We start from the raw sequence: 16,369 nt of genomic DNA on the forward strand, positions 1-16,369 counted from the left end.
AAAAATGCATTTGTAAATCATAGTTTCCAGCAAAGAGTGTATTCCTTGTAATTCTCTCGGAGTTCCATGTGATCACCCTTCAGAGCACTACAAAATTATTTTTCTTTTGCTCTGTGATTTACTAATTAATTTTTCCTCTTGGAAGTAGTGAAGACCTTCTTAGACTTAAAAGTGATAGATGATTTTACAATATGCATGTTAAGGAAGTTGAGGTTCCCTTCCACATGCATGTGTGTTTTTTTAAATGCTGGAAACCATTTCCTGTTGAAGATGCATATTGAATTAGGGAGAAAATACAGTTTCAGGTAAAAGTTCTGAAACAGTATGCTGATTGGTGGTAAGAGATCTATAGATGCCTTATGATGGGGTGAGGATGTAAGAACTGAAGTAGGGTGAGACTGTTTATTTTCTGAGGGGCTGGGGAACTAAGAAAAAGCTCAAAAATATTTGCATTGGTCTTTGTTCTTACTGATTGCAAATTTGAAACAATCTGTTTTTACTTGCTTACTTTGCTTCACTTACAGTAGAAGACATGATTTTGTAGGTGAAGGGAGCAATAGAATAAGGAGAATAATGTTTGCATTACAGTGGCAAAAAATGGTACCCCTTTGCAGTATTGATCCTACAACTTCAGAGGAGCAGAAAAGCAGGGTTGATCATTAATAAATACTTGAAAAAATAGAGAAATGGGATTTGCTTTACACTATCTGTAGCATAATTAGGGAAAGAAATGCTAATAAAGAACTTAAAGTCTTTTATCTGCGCTGGGAATTTATTTTTAATTTTTTTCTTCCTTCTGAAAGTCACTGAAAGTATTACTTGGGGTCAGTTGTGCTGGAATAGCGCTTGTTACATGTCAGTTGGTTGTAAGAGATTCCCGAAGTATTCCCTTCTGCAGAAATGAATGTTTAGTGTGCCAGATGATGCATAGGAAGCTATCAACTCTGCATCCTCTATTTAAAAGGTCTGTGTGGTAGGTTAGGCTATCAGCAGCTTGGCAGACACTTGTGTTGAAGCCTCTTTGTCTCACTTTTGCTGGAATCTGAGTCCAAGCCTCACTCTTGTTATTGAAGGAGATGCTGCTTGGTCTCTGTGTATAGTTTCACCAAATCTGGGTGTCTGACTTGCTAACTTGGTGAGTCACCTATGTGAAGAAATGTTATATCTGAGAAATGCAAGGCCTGAAGCAAAATTCTGGGAACTGAGGATTTGGTGCAACTCAAAATAGTTTGCAGGTAGGAGGAAAACATAGTAGGGTACCAGTATTTCTTAGTGCCCAGTGGGATTGTGCGGAATGAGCAGTGGTGTCACTCAAGAAAATGAGTTTTTGGTGCAGTGGTCTCTGCTGGATCAGTAACTTCACACCTAGGGTGTTCGTATTTCATACAAGATGGATATCAGCATTTTCCTGCAGTTGCTTGTGTGTTGTTACCTTGACATTATAAACAAGTATTTGCAGACCCATCAAGACCTGTGTGCAGCTTGAGCTCCTTGCAAGGCCTTGCGTGACCCCCTTCCTACTACATAGCTGGCCATTTATATATTTAAATGGAGAAGTTGTTGTTTTAATTTTAGAACTTAATGGCAAGTTCTGTCTATTCTAGTCTGTGTTTGTCTTAGGAAGTTCCTACAGAGACAAGCGTGCTATAAAGAAATTATACTTTCGGTTTCATGTATCAATTAAAAGTAGTTCTCAGAAGGAAACCAATCCATACTTGGTATTTTTCTTCTTATTACGAGCACAGAAGGTTAGACTCAGTGGAATGGAACTGTTTATTTTACCCAGAAACACTAGCAATATTAATAGCTCTATTTGTCATTCAAATTAGGAGGTAGAGAGGAGTGAGGTTCTCAAGAAGGGGAAGTGTACTACATGGCTAATGAAGAGTGAAATAACCAGAGACTATATGGGGGAAGACACAGAGAATATTATTCCTGAAAATGCCCATATCAATACTTCTTTGAATTACTTAAACACCAATTTTATACATATTTTTCTGACATTGTTTTAGTTATGTATCAACTTCTACTTCATAGAGATCTCTTCTTTACTTTGTATCTGCATACATGAAAAAGTGATTCAACTTCTAGCAAACTTTAAACCTAGGGAAAGTTTTGGGTTGAATCTATGTTGCTCTCATTTCTTCTGTGTTCCTGGTCCTGAGAAAGCTCATGCTATCACAGCAACATCCCATGTAGCTTTGTCTCAACAGAGTATGGTTAACTGAAGAGGGGAAGGTAGAATTTGAGTTGTTTTTTCAACAACCCTGTATGCACAAGTTTTGCTTCAAATTTCTTCCTACTTTTGGCAGAAATCTGGTGGTTTACCATGCACTTTATAGTAAAGCAAAAACTTCTGGTTATGCTGAAAGTTTTTAGTTAAAACAGCTTAGCATCCTTGACAAATATATTAGTGATTTATGAAAAAGATTTCACTCTTCAGGTGGAGAACTTCAATATTTTGTTGTGTCACAGTACAAGTGAACATTACAAAGAGCAAAATTCACTGCAAAACAGATAAATCACTGTCATTCTTGAAGTAGGTCATGCTTAATCTGTTGTAGAAGTAAAACCAAAGTAGTCCAAAATGGTACTTTCCAGGATCCGTTAGCTCATCTCTGAATCACAACTGTCAAGGAGTGATGTGGGGCTTTATTTGAAAATTAAAGTTTCTGCCAAACAGCTGATATAAAAAAACCCAAATATTTTGCTTTTCCCTGCAGGAAAATTTTTTGTCAGAGAATTCTTAGCAGCTCTAAAGCTAGTTTACACCACTCAGTAACAGAATAAATAGCTGTGAAGTTCTTGGCTGTGTTTGTTTTGGTTTGTTTTCTATATTCTTAAATAATTCACCTAATTTCTAGTCTGGAGTATTTCAAAGAGAGTTATTGTTTCTTGATCTACAAGAGCTTTTTAACAGGCATTTTTTTTTTGCACATGAAAGAAAAGCTGCTGCACAAGAAAGATAGATTGATAAATTATTATGGTTTAAACTGTATTTGAAAATATGTATGCCTTGGAGAACAAAGCTTTAAAAAGGATGATGGATGATTGTTTAAATAGCAAAGCAAAACTATGCTCAGCTTAAAAGGAAATTGACTTTTTTTTTTGAGCAAATGAAATAAAATAGTTGTAACTTCCAGCAGTCTGTTACTCTCTCGCAGTAGTACCGAATGCAGCCAGTAGATGCCTGCAAACACCATAACATATTTATAACTGAACACCTACAGAAAGAGGAGATGTAAAAATTTTTTATGTTTTACTGTGGAAGGATCAGTAGTTAACTTAATATCCAACCTCATTAAAAATATGTTAAAATCACTTTTAACAAATATAGCCATAATGAAAACAGCCATGCAATTCTGTCTATGGTCATTCCGACTATTCCTTTTGTGTAACTATAGTAACATGCTTGCTTCTTCTATCTTTCAATATTTCTGTTTATTTATCAGCTAAAGTACCTCTGCTGGCATGTATTAGTACCTCAAAGTGAAACAACATTAGTGTATTAAACTCAGTAAACAGAAAATGATCCAGTGTATCCTTTCTGCTTCACATTCACAATGTTCCTTGAGTGCTTGTATGAAGTCTGTTATAATAATTTATACTTTAGGAGGGAAGTTATTACCGAACAATTTCTTTGTGGGGAGCTGATTCGTACTATTACTGCATCTGAATCATAAATTTTATCAGTATATCTGAGTTGTCTTGGTCAGAAAATTTATTGATGAAAAGTGTAGTGGAGACAAGAGCAGCATTAACTCTGGAATCCAGAAATAATACAGATGCATTTCTGAAATGCACGTCTGCTTCAGCTTTCCTTCCTGTCAACGCCCACCCCAAACCCTTAGGTTAATTAGTTTGAAAGGTGAACTACTTGAAGGAAGTACTTGTAGCAGTTCCTTTTTCCTATCTTACATTTGTGTTCCATTCAGTTGTCCTAATACCTAGCTGGAAATCTAAAAATATTGGAAAAATTTTTGCTGACCCCAAATTATTGTGGTTTAACCTCAGCCAGCAACCACACCCCACACGCACTCACTCTTCTCACAGCTAGGATGGGGAGATAATCAGAAGAATAAACACAAGGACTTGTGGGTTGAGCTAGAGACGCTTTAGGAGGTAAAGCAAAAGCTGTGCACAAGCAAACCAAGGAGTTCATCCAGCACTTCTCATGGGCAGGCAGGTGTTTGGCCATCCCCAGGAGATCAGGACTCTGTTCTGCTTAATGATTAGTTGAGAAGACAAACTCCATCACTGTGAACATCCCCCAGCTTTAATGAACATGCTGTCATGTGGAATGGATATCCCTCAGGTCTGCTGGGGTCATCTGTCTCGGCTGTAACACCTCCTATCTTCTTGTGCACCTCCAGCCTCCTCAGGGGTGGTGTGGGATGAGAAGCAGAAAAAGCTTTGATTCTGTCTTAGCACTGCAAAGCAATAGCTGGAACATCCCTGTGTTGTGAGCCCTATTTCTATCATAAATCATAGTCCCATACTAGCTACTATGAAGGGAATTAGCTGTATCCTGGCCAAAACCAGAACACATATATAGCAGAAAAGCACATACCTGATCCAAGCTAGAGCATTCTTGTTAGCACTGACAGGACAGTGTATTTTTCCAGTGTGACGGCCTTGTTTGTGTTCAAACTTAATGATAAAATCAGTGAATTTACGTTTCTTATTGGCTACCCGTTGAAGTGGCATGGTGCGGGGGAGAACAGCAAAACTGTTTGGAATTCTCTGCCTGGAGAAAATATCTTTCCCATGTCAGATTCTATCATAGGAGTATAATAGTTATATATTTTCAAATTATTTTTCTTTGAGATAGTAAATGTAATTTACTTTGGCATAAAATTGTAAATTAAAGTGTGATGTTTTGCAATATTAATGCCATGAGATAATTCATGAAGCTGAATCTTAGATATGCACAATCTATCTCATCATGGGATTTTATTCTATTATAGAAGGTAGTAGATGTGCATAGATCCAGAACAATTAAGTTGGTGATAGGTAAGTAGTGAAGGGGTTCACTTACTCAGTTCTATTAAGTGTGGTGAACTCCCTAAACATCATGAGAAGTAGTGTTACATCAGAGGAATTTAAAATTCTATGAGAATTAAATATTTTGACTGCCTTTTTATTACAGGAAGTGTTCTCAAAAGGAATAATACTGCTCTCTGCAATAGCAACAGTAAGAGCTCACGGAGAGAATAAGTTTGAAGTTGTCACATCCCATAGGACTTTTGTTTTCCGGGTGGATAAGGAAGGTAAGTAGATGTGTGTTTCTAGAAATTGCCAAAAAGCCATGTAATTGCTGTTGATAAGTTCTGTTTGTGAAATATAGCTTGTTTTATTATGAGAAATATTTCTGGAATCCAGTTGGTTTAAGCTCATAAAGTGAAACTGGAGATGACTCTAAACTTTGTAAGAACAGTGGAAATTGCTAGGCAATGGCTTTTTCAAATATCAAAATGAGAAGACTATTTTCCTGACTCTTCTGCCCCCTTCCCCTGTCTTTCCCTAAGATTAATTTGTCTGAATGTTTCTCAAGTCTCACTAGCAGCTCTTACAGCCTGTGTGCTCTCAGACATCTCTGAGTCACCACTTGATAAAAAATTGACGAAGAGACAATGAATGATGCCTGGGATATGATGATGTGATCAAAGGAAATCCAAAGTTTTCTGTCCTTTAGAATATTTTCAGCCAGGTATTGATAGAGATTAAAAATGTAAATTGTAGCAAGGAAGTTAGTGTGCCTTCTAATTGAATGCTTTATCAACCTACAGCTGTAATATGTGGAATCAATATCAGTGCAGGTATGATTTATTTATGGAAACAATCAAATAAAAATGAATGCCTAGAAAAAAAGGAACTGTGCAATATGTATTTACAGCAGTACATGCCAGAGCCATTATAGCTCTGGGGTCTCTCAGCATTTCCATTATCAAATCCCATTTTTATGGGTTATAGTTCGTAGTAAACATTTGCTGCAGGCTGTAACAGGAGTGCAGCATCAATGAACAAATCCTTCTTATCAGGTTTGGCTCAAATAATTTCAGTCATTTTTATGCTCTTAGCTGAGTTAAAAAATATGTATTTCTTTATTATTGCATTTCTCTTCTATATTTATTATCATTTTTTTTCATAAATTATAATATAACCATCTTGGTGCAATACATTTTGGGGGGGCTGCAATTTTTTTTGTAGACCTTTGCCTTGAATACTATAAAAATGTTAAAAACTTAGGCTGACTTGTAAAATATATTCAGAGCGACCACTTGTTATACATGAAATTCCATTTTCATACCGTATATAACCATCTTTGGACATAGTAAGCTGTCTGTAAAGCTGTTCACTTTAGGCTAGAAATGTCTATTGTATAAGGAATGTGGCCCAGAACTGGATGATGCATTCCCAGTTAAGTATGTAAATAACCCTGCTTGATTTCTATGTGCAAAAAACAAAACTGTTACTTGATGCTATTACTTCTGTGGATTTGTGTTTAGGAATTGTTCTGGCACTATTCAAAGGGTACTTAACTTCCTTCAAAGATTTTGAAATGGAGACTTTTACATGTATTTTGAGATATCAGAAATGCATTACTTTTGGATGGATTTAAATATCTAGAGGAAAAAGCACTATATGTAATGGTTTGGAAAGTTTAGGGGTTTTGGGGGCAAAATAAATAACTAAACAAGGGATAGTAGTGAATTAGAGCATAACTTGCTCAGATGCAGTGAGATTTTGTTTCACCAGAGTGAAATACCATTGAAAAAGGACACTTATAGAACAATTTGATGCCCTCAGCTATACTAAAGTACTTTTGAAATACTCCATATAGACAGCATATATGTATTTTAAAGCAAAATTTTTTACAGAACACTTGAATCACCTTCCCTGTGCTAATCTGTCAGGCTGCTCTTTCTTTTCTACTAAGTATTTTACAATACCTAAATTTGTGTATTTGTTGCTGTATGTTGCACATATATTTATGAAGTAAGCACATTATTATTTCTATGGTGCTCCCTGCAGTCTTCCAAGCTAATTTTGCCAGCTTCATACATACTGTGAAGAGAAGTTGCAGTCCCTCCCGTCCCCCCTCCACCTCCCCCCCACCCCCAATGTATTTTGTGATCTGGCTCTTTCAGAGCAAACAGATGAAATATTCATGATATTCCAATTGCATAAGGCAAACCTAATTCATTCGGACTACTCAGCATTAAAGTAAATTGATCTTAGTCCAGTCAAATGTCTGAACATAGTGAATGAGACTGAGAGAAACTTTATTACTTCACCTCCTTGTGTTCATGTATTTGTAAGATGTTACATTAATAATGCATGTGAAGATGCTCAAACACACATTTTCTTAATTACTCAGTACCCTTGACAATGTCAAGCTTAAACACCACACCTTAATGGCATAGATTGTAAATTACCAAGTAGTTTTTTCTTAAAAGCATGGCCAAGCATGGAATAGCACTGGTGATGATTTGCCTCCTCAGTGACAGATCATATTTAGGCTCTCTTGTTTCTGCTTACATAACTGCTGTAATTCTTTCCCATTGATCTGGCTTCCAGAAGGTGGACATGCCACCTGTCTGCCACCTCAGTCTTTAAGCTGTCTGGAATAATGTGTCTCAGAACTAGCAGTCATGATTTTAAGAATCTCAATAATCAGTTTGTTTGGATTGGTGTTTTGATTGTTGGGAGTTAATTAGACGTCTGTCCTTCTAAAACCACCACTGATACAGATTGTCATTATTTTTATTTACACCTCCTCATCAGCGTGGATGTTCTCTCTTATTTGGCATTGCTGTACCATCTACCAACATAGCAACAATGTTGGGAAAACCAGTGTGCAGGGAAGAATGAAGCTGCTGCTTAACTAACAGTCATTTACTGACTTTTTTTTCTTGTTTAGAAGAAAGAAATGACTGGGTTAATACAATCCTCAATGCCTTGAAATTGCTGTCTGATAATAACTCTCAGTCTCGAACTTCTGTCACCCCTGAGAAAAGTGGATATCTTGAGCTGAAAGGATACAAAACCAAAATCTTTATTCTACTTCAGGGGAGTACTGCATGGATCTGCAAAAATGAGCAGGTAAATTTTTCATGTGTTTTTTTTGTGAATGAAAGCTTATAAAAATGGCTTAACTAGTGAGTTGGAAATTGATGGCTCTTTGTGAATAGGTGCATTTCAATATAAATGCATATCTCTTTATATGTAGTGCTTTATTGCTGAAATTCTCAGAAGGCTTCACAAAGCAGGCAAAGAATCATTATGTCTGTTGTACAATAGAAAAAAAGTGAATATATAGTGAGGTGAAGTGAAAAGCTCTGAGTGTCAAAACATGTTAGTGTCAGGGCTGGGATTAATTCACTCTTAAAATGTGGACCATAAGCACTCAACTTAATCAGAAGGCTTATTTTGTGCAGTGGTTTCAGTGTTTTATAATACACTGCCCTGAAAAGTGTGCTGTACAGAAATACATAGTGGTATTTAACTGATACTTCAGGGAAATGTTCAGAAATGATGTTCTTTTTGTTTCCAAGAATAGAGACTGGGCAGATTCTGTTGTGTACTGTAATATTTTAAACAAATCCAGTATTAAAAAATGTGACGTAGGCCTGTCTTTTCAACTTCCAAAATCTAGGGCATTTAGTTTTGTTTTGGGCATGACTATATGATAATATAAAGTGGAATTCTCTAGGGTGCCATAGGCAGGGAATAAATGGGGATAGTTGGGTTCAATGAATAATTGTGTGAGCTAGTGGAAGAAAAATCTATTGACATTAAATGGCAGGTGCTATTTCTTTGTGAGGCAATTAATTACCCTCAAGTAGGTGGAACCTGGGATAGCATTGTGGGAGGTGTTTTTACATTCTTGCCTTGTTCTTTCAAAGTTGTCTACAGGCAGATCCCTGTCTCAAATGTCTCTCTTGGAGTTGATCTCACTTCCTCTCCTGTTAGCCTCTGTGTGAAATTATTTAGGTGTGCTTGAGGGTCCACGTAATATTTGATATAAAATCTTAGCATTCTTTCCCAGGCTATAGCAGGAAATTAGAGACTGAGAAAGTCCTGTTTTTCTTTCTACTTACTGTACTTCAGGGAAGTTTTAGTTGTTAGGTACATTCTTTGAGGTCAGTCAGCAACCAACAAATCAAGAATGTTGTAATTAGGTTTGCATGGCAAACCTGAGGAGGGAGGACCAGCAGAGACAAAGTGTGATGAGCTGACTACAATCCCCCATTCCCCATCCCCCTAAGGTGCTGAGTGGGGAGGAGGTAGCAAAAATCAGGAGCAAAGTTAAGCCCATTAAGAAGGGAGGGGTGAGGGAAACGTATTTTAAGATTTCATTTTATTTCTCATTGTCCTACTCTGGTTGGATGGGTAATATAAAATGAAGATTAAACTTATTTGCCCAAGTTGAGTCTGCTTTGCCCGTGACAGTCACTGGTGAGTGATCTCACCCTGTCCTTACCTTCTCCCTCAATACTTCTGTTATATTTTCTTTACCCTGTCCATTTGAGGGAGAGGGGGAGTGATAGAGCAACTTTGGTGGGTGTCTTCCATCCAGGTGTAACCCACCACAAACATGATATAGTTTATGGATTTCTGCTGTTTTGTAACTATAAAAACCTCCATAAATTACTTAGATATGTAATACGATATCAAAAGTGTATTTGCTGTGTGTCATTTGAATTTAAACCCGCAGCCTATGTTTTGCTGAATGATCATCAGGGAGAGAAATTGGTCTTCATAGCTGACCACAGTACTCTTTGTATATACTGAAATCTTTAGGCCCGATTATTATAAAGACTAGGTGACCTATTTAAGTTCACAGCTCATATTTAAGGAGGTGCAAAACCAAGATGCAAACACGACCCCTCCTTTCTGAGACCCTGTATTTCACTGAGTGCTCTTGCACTTAGCATGAAGTTGACTGACTTCATAGTTGTTGCTTGTGAGACTCACACCATGAGTATGCTCAATGTTACTCTTCTGTTATGGCACTTCCAGGTATTTTATCAGAGAGCGTCCATGGAAAGCATTCTCATCCATGAAAATCTTTTTGTGGATGTTCATTGTTAACGAGCCACTTTTCCTTTCAGGACTTAGGCTTTTTCAGTCTTATGCCCCTGAATATTTTTGAGTGGTTCTTGTGAATGTTCTGAGCTTTTTTGATTGAGGAGTAAAGATATCCAGACTTGTGGAGGAATTTCTCCTCCAGAGTGATAAGTCATTTGAAATTAATTATGTCTCTCTTGAGTGTTGCAGTAGCAGGCATCAAATTTTGCTTTTTCCCTTTGTTCTTACTCTTCTTGAATAGAACTGTTGGGAGCATCTTTCTTGCCTCCAGTAGTGCTTTGAACTTCCTCTGTTGACATGGGGCACTGCCAGCTCTGCCCATTGTGCTGGGTCAGTTTTTCTGACTGTATATTGATACAAAACAGAGCCATTTACTCTTGAAGGGTTCTTGATTGCTCTTTTCTGCATTTTCAGAGTGCAGATTGTATGATTCAGATACCCTAAGACTGCTCCCCTCCCCTATCACTTTCTGTTCCTACAGATTTTTAAATTTTTTTTTAGTGTGTATGCATATGTGTGTTGGTTCTACTGCTTGTGCTGTTGTGTGGCAGGTTGTATCTGCTCTGCCCTTTCAACATCATGCATTTCAGCATTGCTTTATCTGATCATGAAAGCACATCCTTATACAGCCCTTTTGCTAGATATTTATTCCCTTCTACTACATGGATGCTCTGCAAAGATCACTGACTGCAGTGCAGCAGAAGGCAAACCAAAACCAAGCCCTGAAACAGAATGGTTAGAAGTGCTGCCAGCCTGTTAACTCCTCCTGTGTGTATGACTATTGTAAACAATGGTGCAAAAATATCTTTTTCCCAAAGCCTACTTACCTAACCCCCAGAACATACAAATGGTCCTAAAATATTTCTTTGCAGATTCTGCATTTGAACAGTATCCTTTCTTCATACAATTTCTGAATGTTTGTGAATCAGAAGAAATACCTTCTGTCTTTAGGCTTTCAAAGTCTGCAATTCTTTGGCTACCTCTTGTGTTTTAATTTCAAGTTGGAAAACAGAATGATTTTTACTGCAGTACTGAAGAAAACCATCACAACACAGCACTGATCCATTAGAGGGCGCTGTTGATCTAAAAATCCTTCCCTGCCTCAAGTTTGCAGTTGAGCCAGTAATTATTAGGCAAATCTGTCCAGGGATGTCCTCAAATCCTGCTCATATTGGAATTCACATCCATACTAGGCTCCTGGAGAGCCTTAGAGGGGTTTATTATAACTGCAGTGCTAAAAGACACCTATTTAGACTTCTTACAATGTTGAAATGAGATTGGATCGAGCTTATTCATTGATTTCTAATAAACTTGATAGAGGACAGTCTGCTGTTACTTTAAGAAAAAAAAATTTTCGTCAGTGTTAAAAGTGGAGAAGATCCTAAGCCAAATGCCAAATTGTAACTTTACTGCCATGAACTTTGTGAAGTTCAGATTGAGATCAGAACATCATGTCTCAGGCCTCTTTCTAGTTAAAAAGTGATTGGTTTAGCTTGAACTTGTGGCAGTGATATAGTGCTAGTACGAAACCATCAATTTCTTTGACTCATGTAGTGTAAATTTCTTAAACTTCCTCTCTTGAGCAGAAGTGAAAAGTAAATCGTACTAGATCAATTTGTTCAACCTGCAGCTTGCTGAAATTCCATTTCTGTTTCATTCGTGCTTAAATAAAAAAACGTCATCTGATCGTTCATGGCAGTTCAAGCACTGGCTTGAAATGTCAGTCTGCAGTGGCAGTGCCAGCCTTGGTTACCATCAGAAGGGTCTGACAAATTATTGTCTGGTCTGCTTGAATATATCCCCTTTGTAAGGCTACATTTAAGATTTACTGGTATCTAACATCAGGGAGAGCCTAGGTGTCATTGTGTTTGTGCTAGAATTTGGCTTTGAAAGGAGAAATCAGGGTAATCTTGTTACTGCTTTGGGTGGTTAGATGTATTTAGCTGGAATATCTGAGGAAACTTTGCCAAATATAAAGATGGGGGACTGATACGGCTGTGTGCTGTAATAATTTGTGACATATTTTCTCCATGCCTGACTCCACGTTCAAGCTACAATAGTAATGAGTATTCTCTCTGTTATGTATAAGCAATAATATACATTACTTATTAAAAACCACTTGTTTCTTTTTGACTCAATGTTCCTATTGATTTCAGAGGGTGTTTTGTTTTGTGAAAGATTTAAATGATTTACTCTGTGGCAGATGGAAATGTTTATTCATGTTGAATGAACCAGTAAGGGTGCCTAGTAATTTTAATTTCTTCTGTAATGCTAATGGTGCATTTAAAGCAAAACTGGACAATACCAAAGGATATTAAATAGGTAGAAAAGGGCAAAGGGAGGGATAATGTAGAGAACTTTTACAAAGACAGTTGAAAGGACAAGCCAAAGCTGATGCTTGAGATTGGCATCTTGAAAGAGAGGAAGTGATGTGAATATCAGTGGAAGGAAGCAGAAGAGATGTGTGCATGAATCTCTGTCTGCATAAGAACAGAGATATGTCCTTATCTCTGTTAAGAAATACAGGCTTAAAGAGAAGCATTTTTGAGCAACCTGATCTAGTGAAAGATGCCCATGTTGGATATATGTTTCAGGGTGATTGCAATATTCTTTAAAGGTCCCCTCTTACCCAAACCATTCTGTGATACTATGAAATACATATTGAAATACGTACATACGATGCCAGAGACATTGTGGTTGGGCTTCAGGGGCAGACTTGGAAGTCTTTTGGTATACAACAATGGGAATTTATAATGATACTCTGCAAAGAGGATTGTTTATTAGGAAATGTTCTGGTTTTACCTGGAGAAAATGGTGTCCTGATTAATGATCAAGAACATGATGAATGTGAGAGAAATCCTTTAAAAAAAAAAAAAGTATCTCTTAAGAACAGTCAAAAATGTTTAACAGTGGAAGATTACCAAAGAAGAACACTTAAATGAAGTCCTGAAGATGAGTAATAATGATTGGTTGTCATGCTAAAGCATCATGAGAAATTCTTTTTAATGTATGTAGATTCTTCGGTGTATCATCATGATTATATTTGTAAATATAATGAGTACAAGGTGATGGAAACAGCAATACAAGAAAAAATTGGGGAGAGGAATTGAATGCAAGTTGAGCAGCAAGGAAAATACTTATAAGTTTTGAGACCCAATAAGGAACCCTGAGAAAAGCAACTGAGTTCTGAAAAAGATGCTAGGGAAAAAGATAGGGGAGTAAAGGCTACAAAGGGAAGCAGGAGGAGGGACAAAACCATTTAGATGGCTGGTAGAGAAGGAGAGAGAAGTGCCTGGTATGTATGGGGTGTGGCAGTGGAAGGAGGAATTATCGAGAATGAGACAACAAGAAGCGCAATCCTTATAATTGCGTTTCTTCTGTTCCCCATTCTCATCCCACATCCTCATCTTCCTTGCCCCAAGAACATGTGTGCTTTTAGAGATTTTATGATGAAAAACTGTTGTTTGTAATAACTGGGAAACTCTAAAGAAACTGTGATGTACTTGATTGCTAGTGCAGGCCATGATCAAGCATGGTTACAAGCATACAACTGAGCTTGTCCTGGGACGCCTTAAATAGGTGGAGGTAACAGAAAAACAAAAGAACATTTGCTCTTTGTTTTTTGATTCATTCCAGCTTTGCTCTTCCTTCATAACAACACAAATCTGTAGCAAATGTTAAAAAGCAAAAACAGAACAACCAAAAAATATGCCAAGTACATTGGAGGGGGAAAGACTAATATCAAGAAGTGTTTTAAGGCAAAATACACTGATACATTGCTGACTTGTAGTGGAATTGAATGATCCAGCCTCTTTTAAATATAATTGTTTGCATCAAGCTGTAGTTGGGATGATAGATTAAGGTCACATTCCTAATTTTCTAGCAGTTCCTTGCAAAAAATTCTTTCAGATTTTCCACACTCAAAAACATAGCAACGATCAATTGCTGTGCATGACATAAAAACAACTGAACAGGAAATAACTTGAATGGTGTAAGAAAGCTTTAAATCTTTTGTTCTTGCTTGTTAGAATACAAAAGTAATGATTACAATAAATCCTGTTGAGTGGGAAAAAGTTTTGTTGTTTATGAAAATTACTTCAGTTTTAAACTAATTGCAACCCTACTTCAAAAAAGATTAAAAAATAGATTTAAAATAATACATTGCTAAAGTGGTTCAATCAGAGAAGAACAATGTATCAATGACCACCTTTATAGGGAAGATCTGCATTTTACATTCAAATATAGTTTTGTGTGATGTTGTTCTAGGTTGTGGAAAATATTAAAGACCACAAAGAAGGGCATAAGCAGGACTTCTATCAAAAAAAAAAAAAAAAAGTAAGAGTTAGTGTTAAGTTCTTCTATCTGCAGCTAAACTTTGAGGATTTTTTCCTGCTCAGTTGTTTTTATGCTAAGATCTTGTTGATATGTAAGTACACCTAAAGCAGTCATGAAACATGGTAAAAAGCCTAATGCTTCCACAATGATAAAAAGCTTCCTGATTAATCTGGTTTGGAGTAAAGTTGTCAGTTTTCAGTAATGCTCCATCAAGCTTTATGGATGACTAATACATATATAGCCAGCTACCTTAATCACTTAAAAATTAACAGTGAAGAAAAGTGTGATTTGTTTGAATATCATGAAGATTTTATATAGTGGCAGAGCACATGCATAAGCAATAGAAGGAGGTTTCAGGTCTACTTGCCATAAGGCTAGAACACAATTAATGCAATGTTGGGGAAATCCATTTACTTCTAAGAGTACTGAAATTTCCCAAGACTTTTGTCCACCACTAAATATGTTGCTCGTTTTTAAGAACTGCTAGCTTGGCTTCAAATCCCATGGTAAAATAATGTATTGGATCAAAAGCCCTAAATAGAGGAACCAGAGCATGGTTATGGGAACTTTCTTTTATAATTGTAGACTGGCTTTGCCTTTATCTTTTTATTTTAAATCACATGAGAAAGTTATTTTTGCATTGGGTTAATCTGAAAGGTTGTATAATCAGCATATATCTGTATATATATACACTTAAATAACAAAGTCTTCTTTTTTGTATGTGTGTGCAACAAGAAGGTTTGAGGTGACAATGAAACTGAAAAAGTGTTTTTCAAGAGCACTTGGATCTCTCTTCTTTCAATAGTTAGGTATACTATTGAATTAAATGCAGCTAGAACACTATTTGATTTCTGTTTAATTGTAAACATATTAGTCAGCTCTCATAGGAAATGTACTGAAAAACTAGTCAGTAGCTTTGGTTTTCTTTTTCTCTTTTAAATTGAAGGCAGGGTAAACCAAATTTTCCCCATTCCTCTGTTATTTCTATGCATTTGCCACATTTGGTTTAGTTTACTGATTACTTTCTTTCCTCAGCCTTTTTTTCCATATACTTTATTTTGACTATTAAAACAATTAGCATAGCTAAAATATTAATACTTACATAAAATTACATGGCTGTTACAGCGGTGAAGACCAGAGCATTTCTGAGGCAGTGTAGACAACATATCTTCACAGAAATATTTGTTCCACAAACTTAGGTACAAACATATGTTAAGATCATCCTAGAATCTCATAAAATAGCTTGGGTTGGAAGGGACCTCAAAGGTCATCTAGTTCCAGCCTCCCTGCCATGGACAGGGATGCCACCCTCTAGACCAGGGTGCTCAAAGGCCCAACCAACCAACCTGGCCTTGAAGGCTTCCAGGCATGGGGCATCCACAGCTTCTCTGGGCAACCTGTTCCAGTGCCTCACCACTTTCACAATAAAGAAATTCTTTCTAATATCTAATGTAAACCTTCTCTCTTTCAGTTTGGATCCATTCCCCCTTGTTCTGTCACTACATGCTATTGTAAAAAGTCCTTCTTCCTCCTTCATCCTTCTTTAGGTACTGAAAGGCTGCAGTTAGGTTCACCCTAGAGCCTTCTCTTCTTCAGGCTGAAGAAACTCAATTATCTCAGCCTTTCCTCACAGGACAGGTGCTCCATCTCTCTCATCAGCTTGGTGGCCCTCCTCTAACACACCCATGTCCTTCCTGTGCTGGGCCCCCAGAGCTGGCTGCAGCACTGCAGGTGGGCTCTCACCAGAGCAGAGCAGAGGGGCAGAATCCCCTCCCTCCCCTGCTGCCCACGGGGCTCTGGATGCAGCCCAGGACACCTTTGGCTCTCTGGGCAGTGAGTGCTCATGGAAGGGTCATGTCCAGCCTCTCACTCACCAGCACCCCCAAATCCTTCTCAGCAGGGCTGCTCTGGATCTGTTCATCCCCCAGCCTGTGCTGAT

The 16,369-nt window shown here is 37.4% G+C and overlaps 1 protein-coding gene across 4 annotated transcripts in view; it reads left to right on the forward strand.

Annotated features, from left to right (window-relative positions):
• Positions 1–16,369, forward strand: part of ARAP2 (ArfGAP with RhoGAP domain, ankyrin repeat and PH domain 2) — a 117,878-nt gene that overhangs the window by 23,157 nt on the left and 78,352 nt on the right. For all 4 annotated transcript variants that reach the window (XM_059845034.1, XM_059845035.1, XM_059845036.1 and 1 more), the window contains 2 exons: positions 5,150–5,270; positions 7,925–8,106. In XM_059845034.1, coding sequence (XP_059701017.1) covers positions 5,150–5,270; positions 7,925–8,106 — 303 coding nt within the window. The remainder of the gene's footprint in view (positions 1–5,149; positions 5,271–7,924; positions 8,107–16,369) is intronic.

The sequence above is a fragment of the Haemorhous mexicanus genome, chromosome 4 (genome assembly GCF_027477595.1).
Source record: "Haemorhous mexicanus isolate bHaeMex1 chromosome 4, bHaeMex1.pri, whole genome shotgun sequence".
Taxonomy (NCBI): domain Eukaryota; kingdom Metazoa; phylum Chordata; class Aves; order Passeriformes; family Fringillidae; genus Haemorhous; species Haemorhous mexicanus.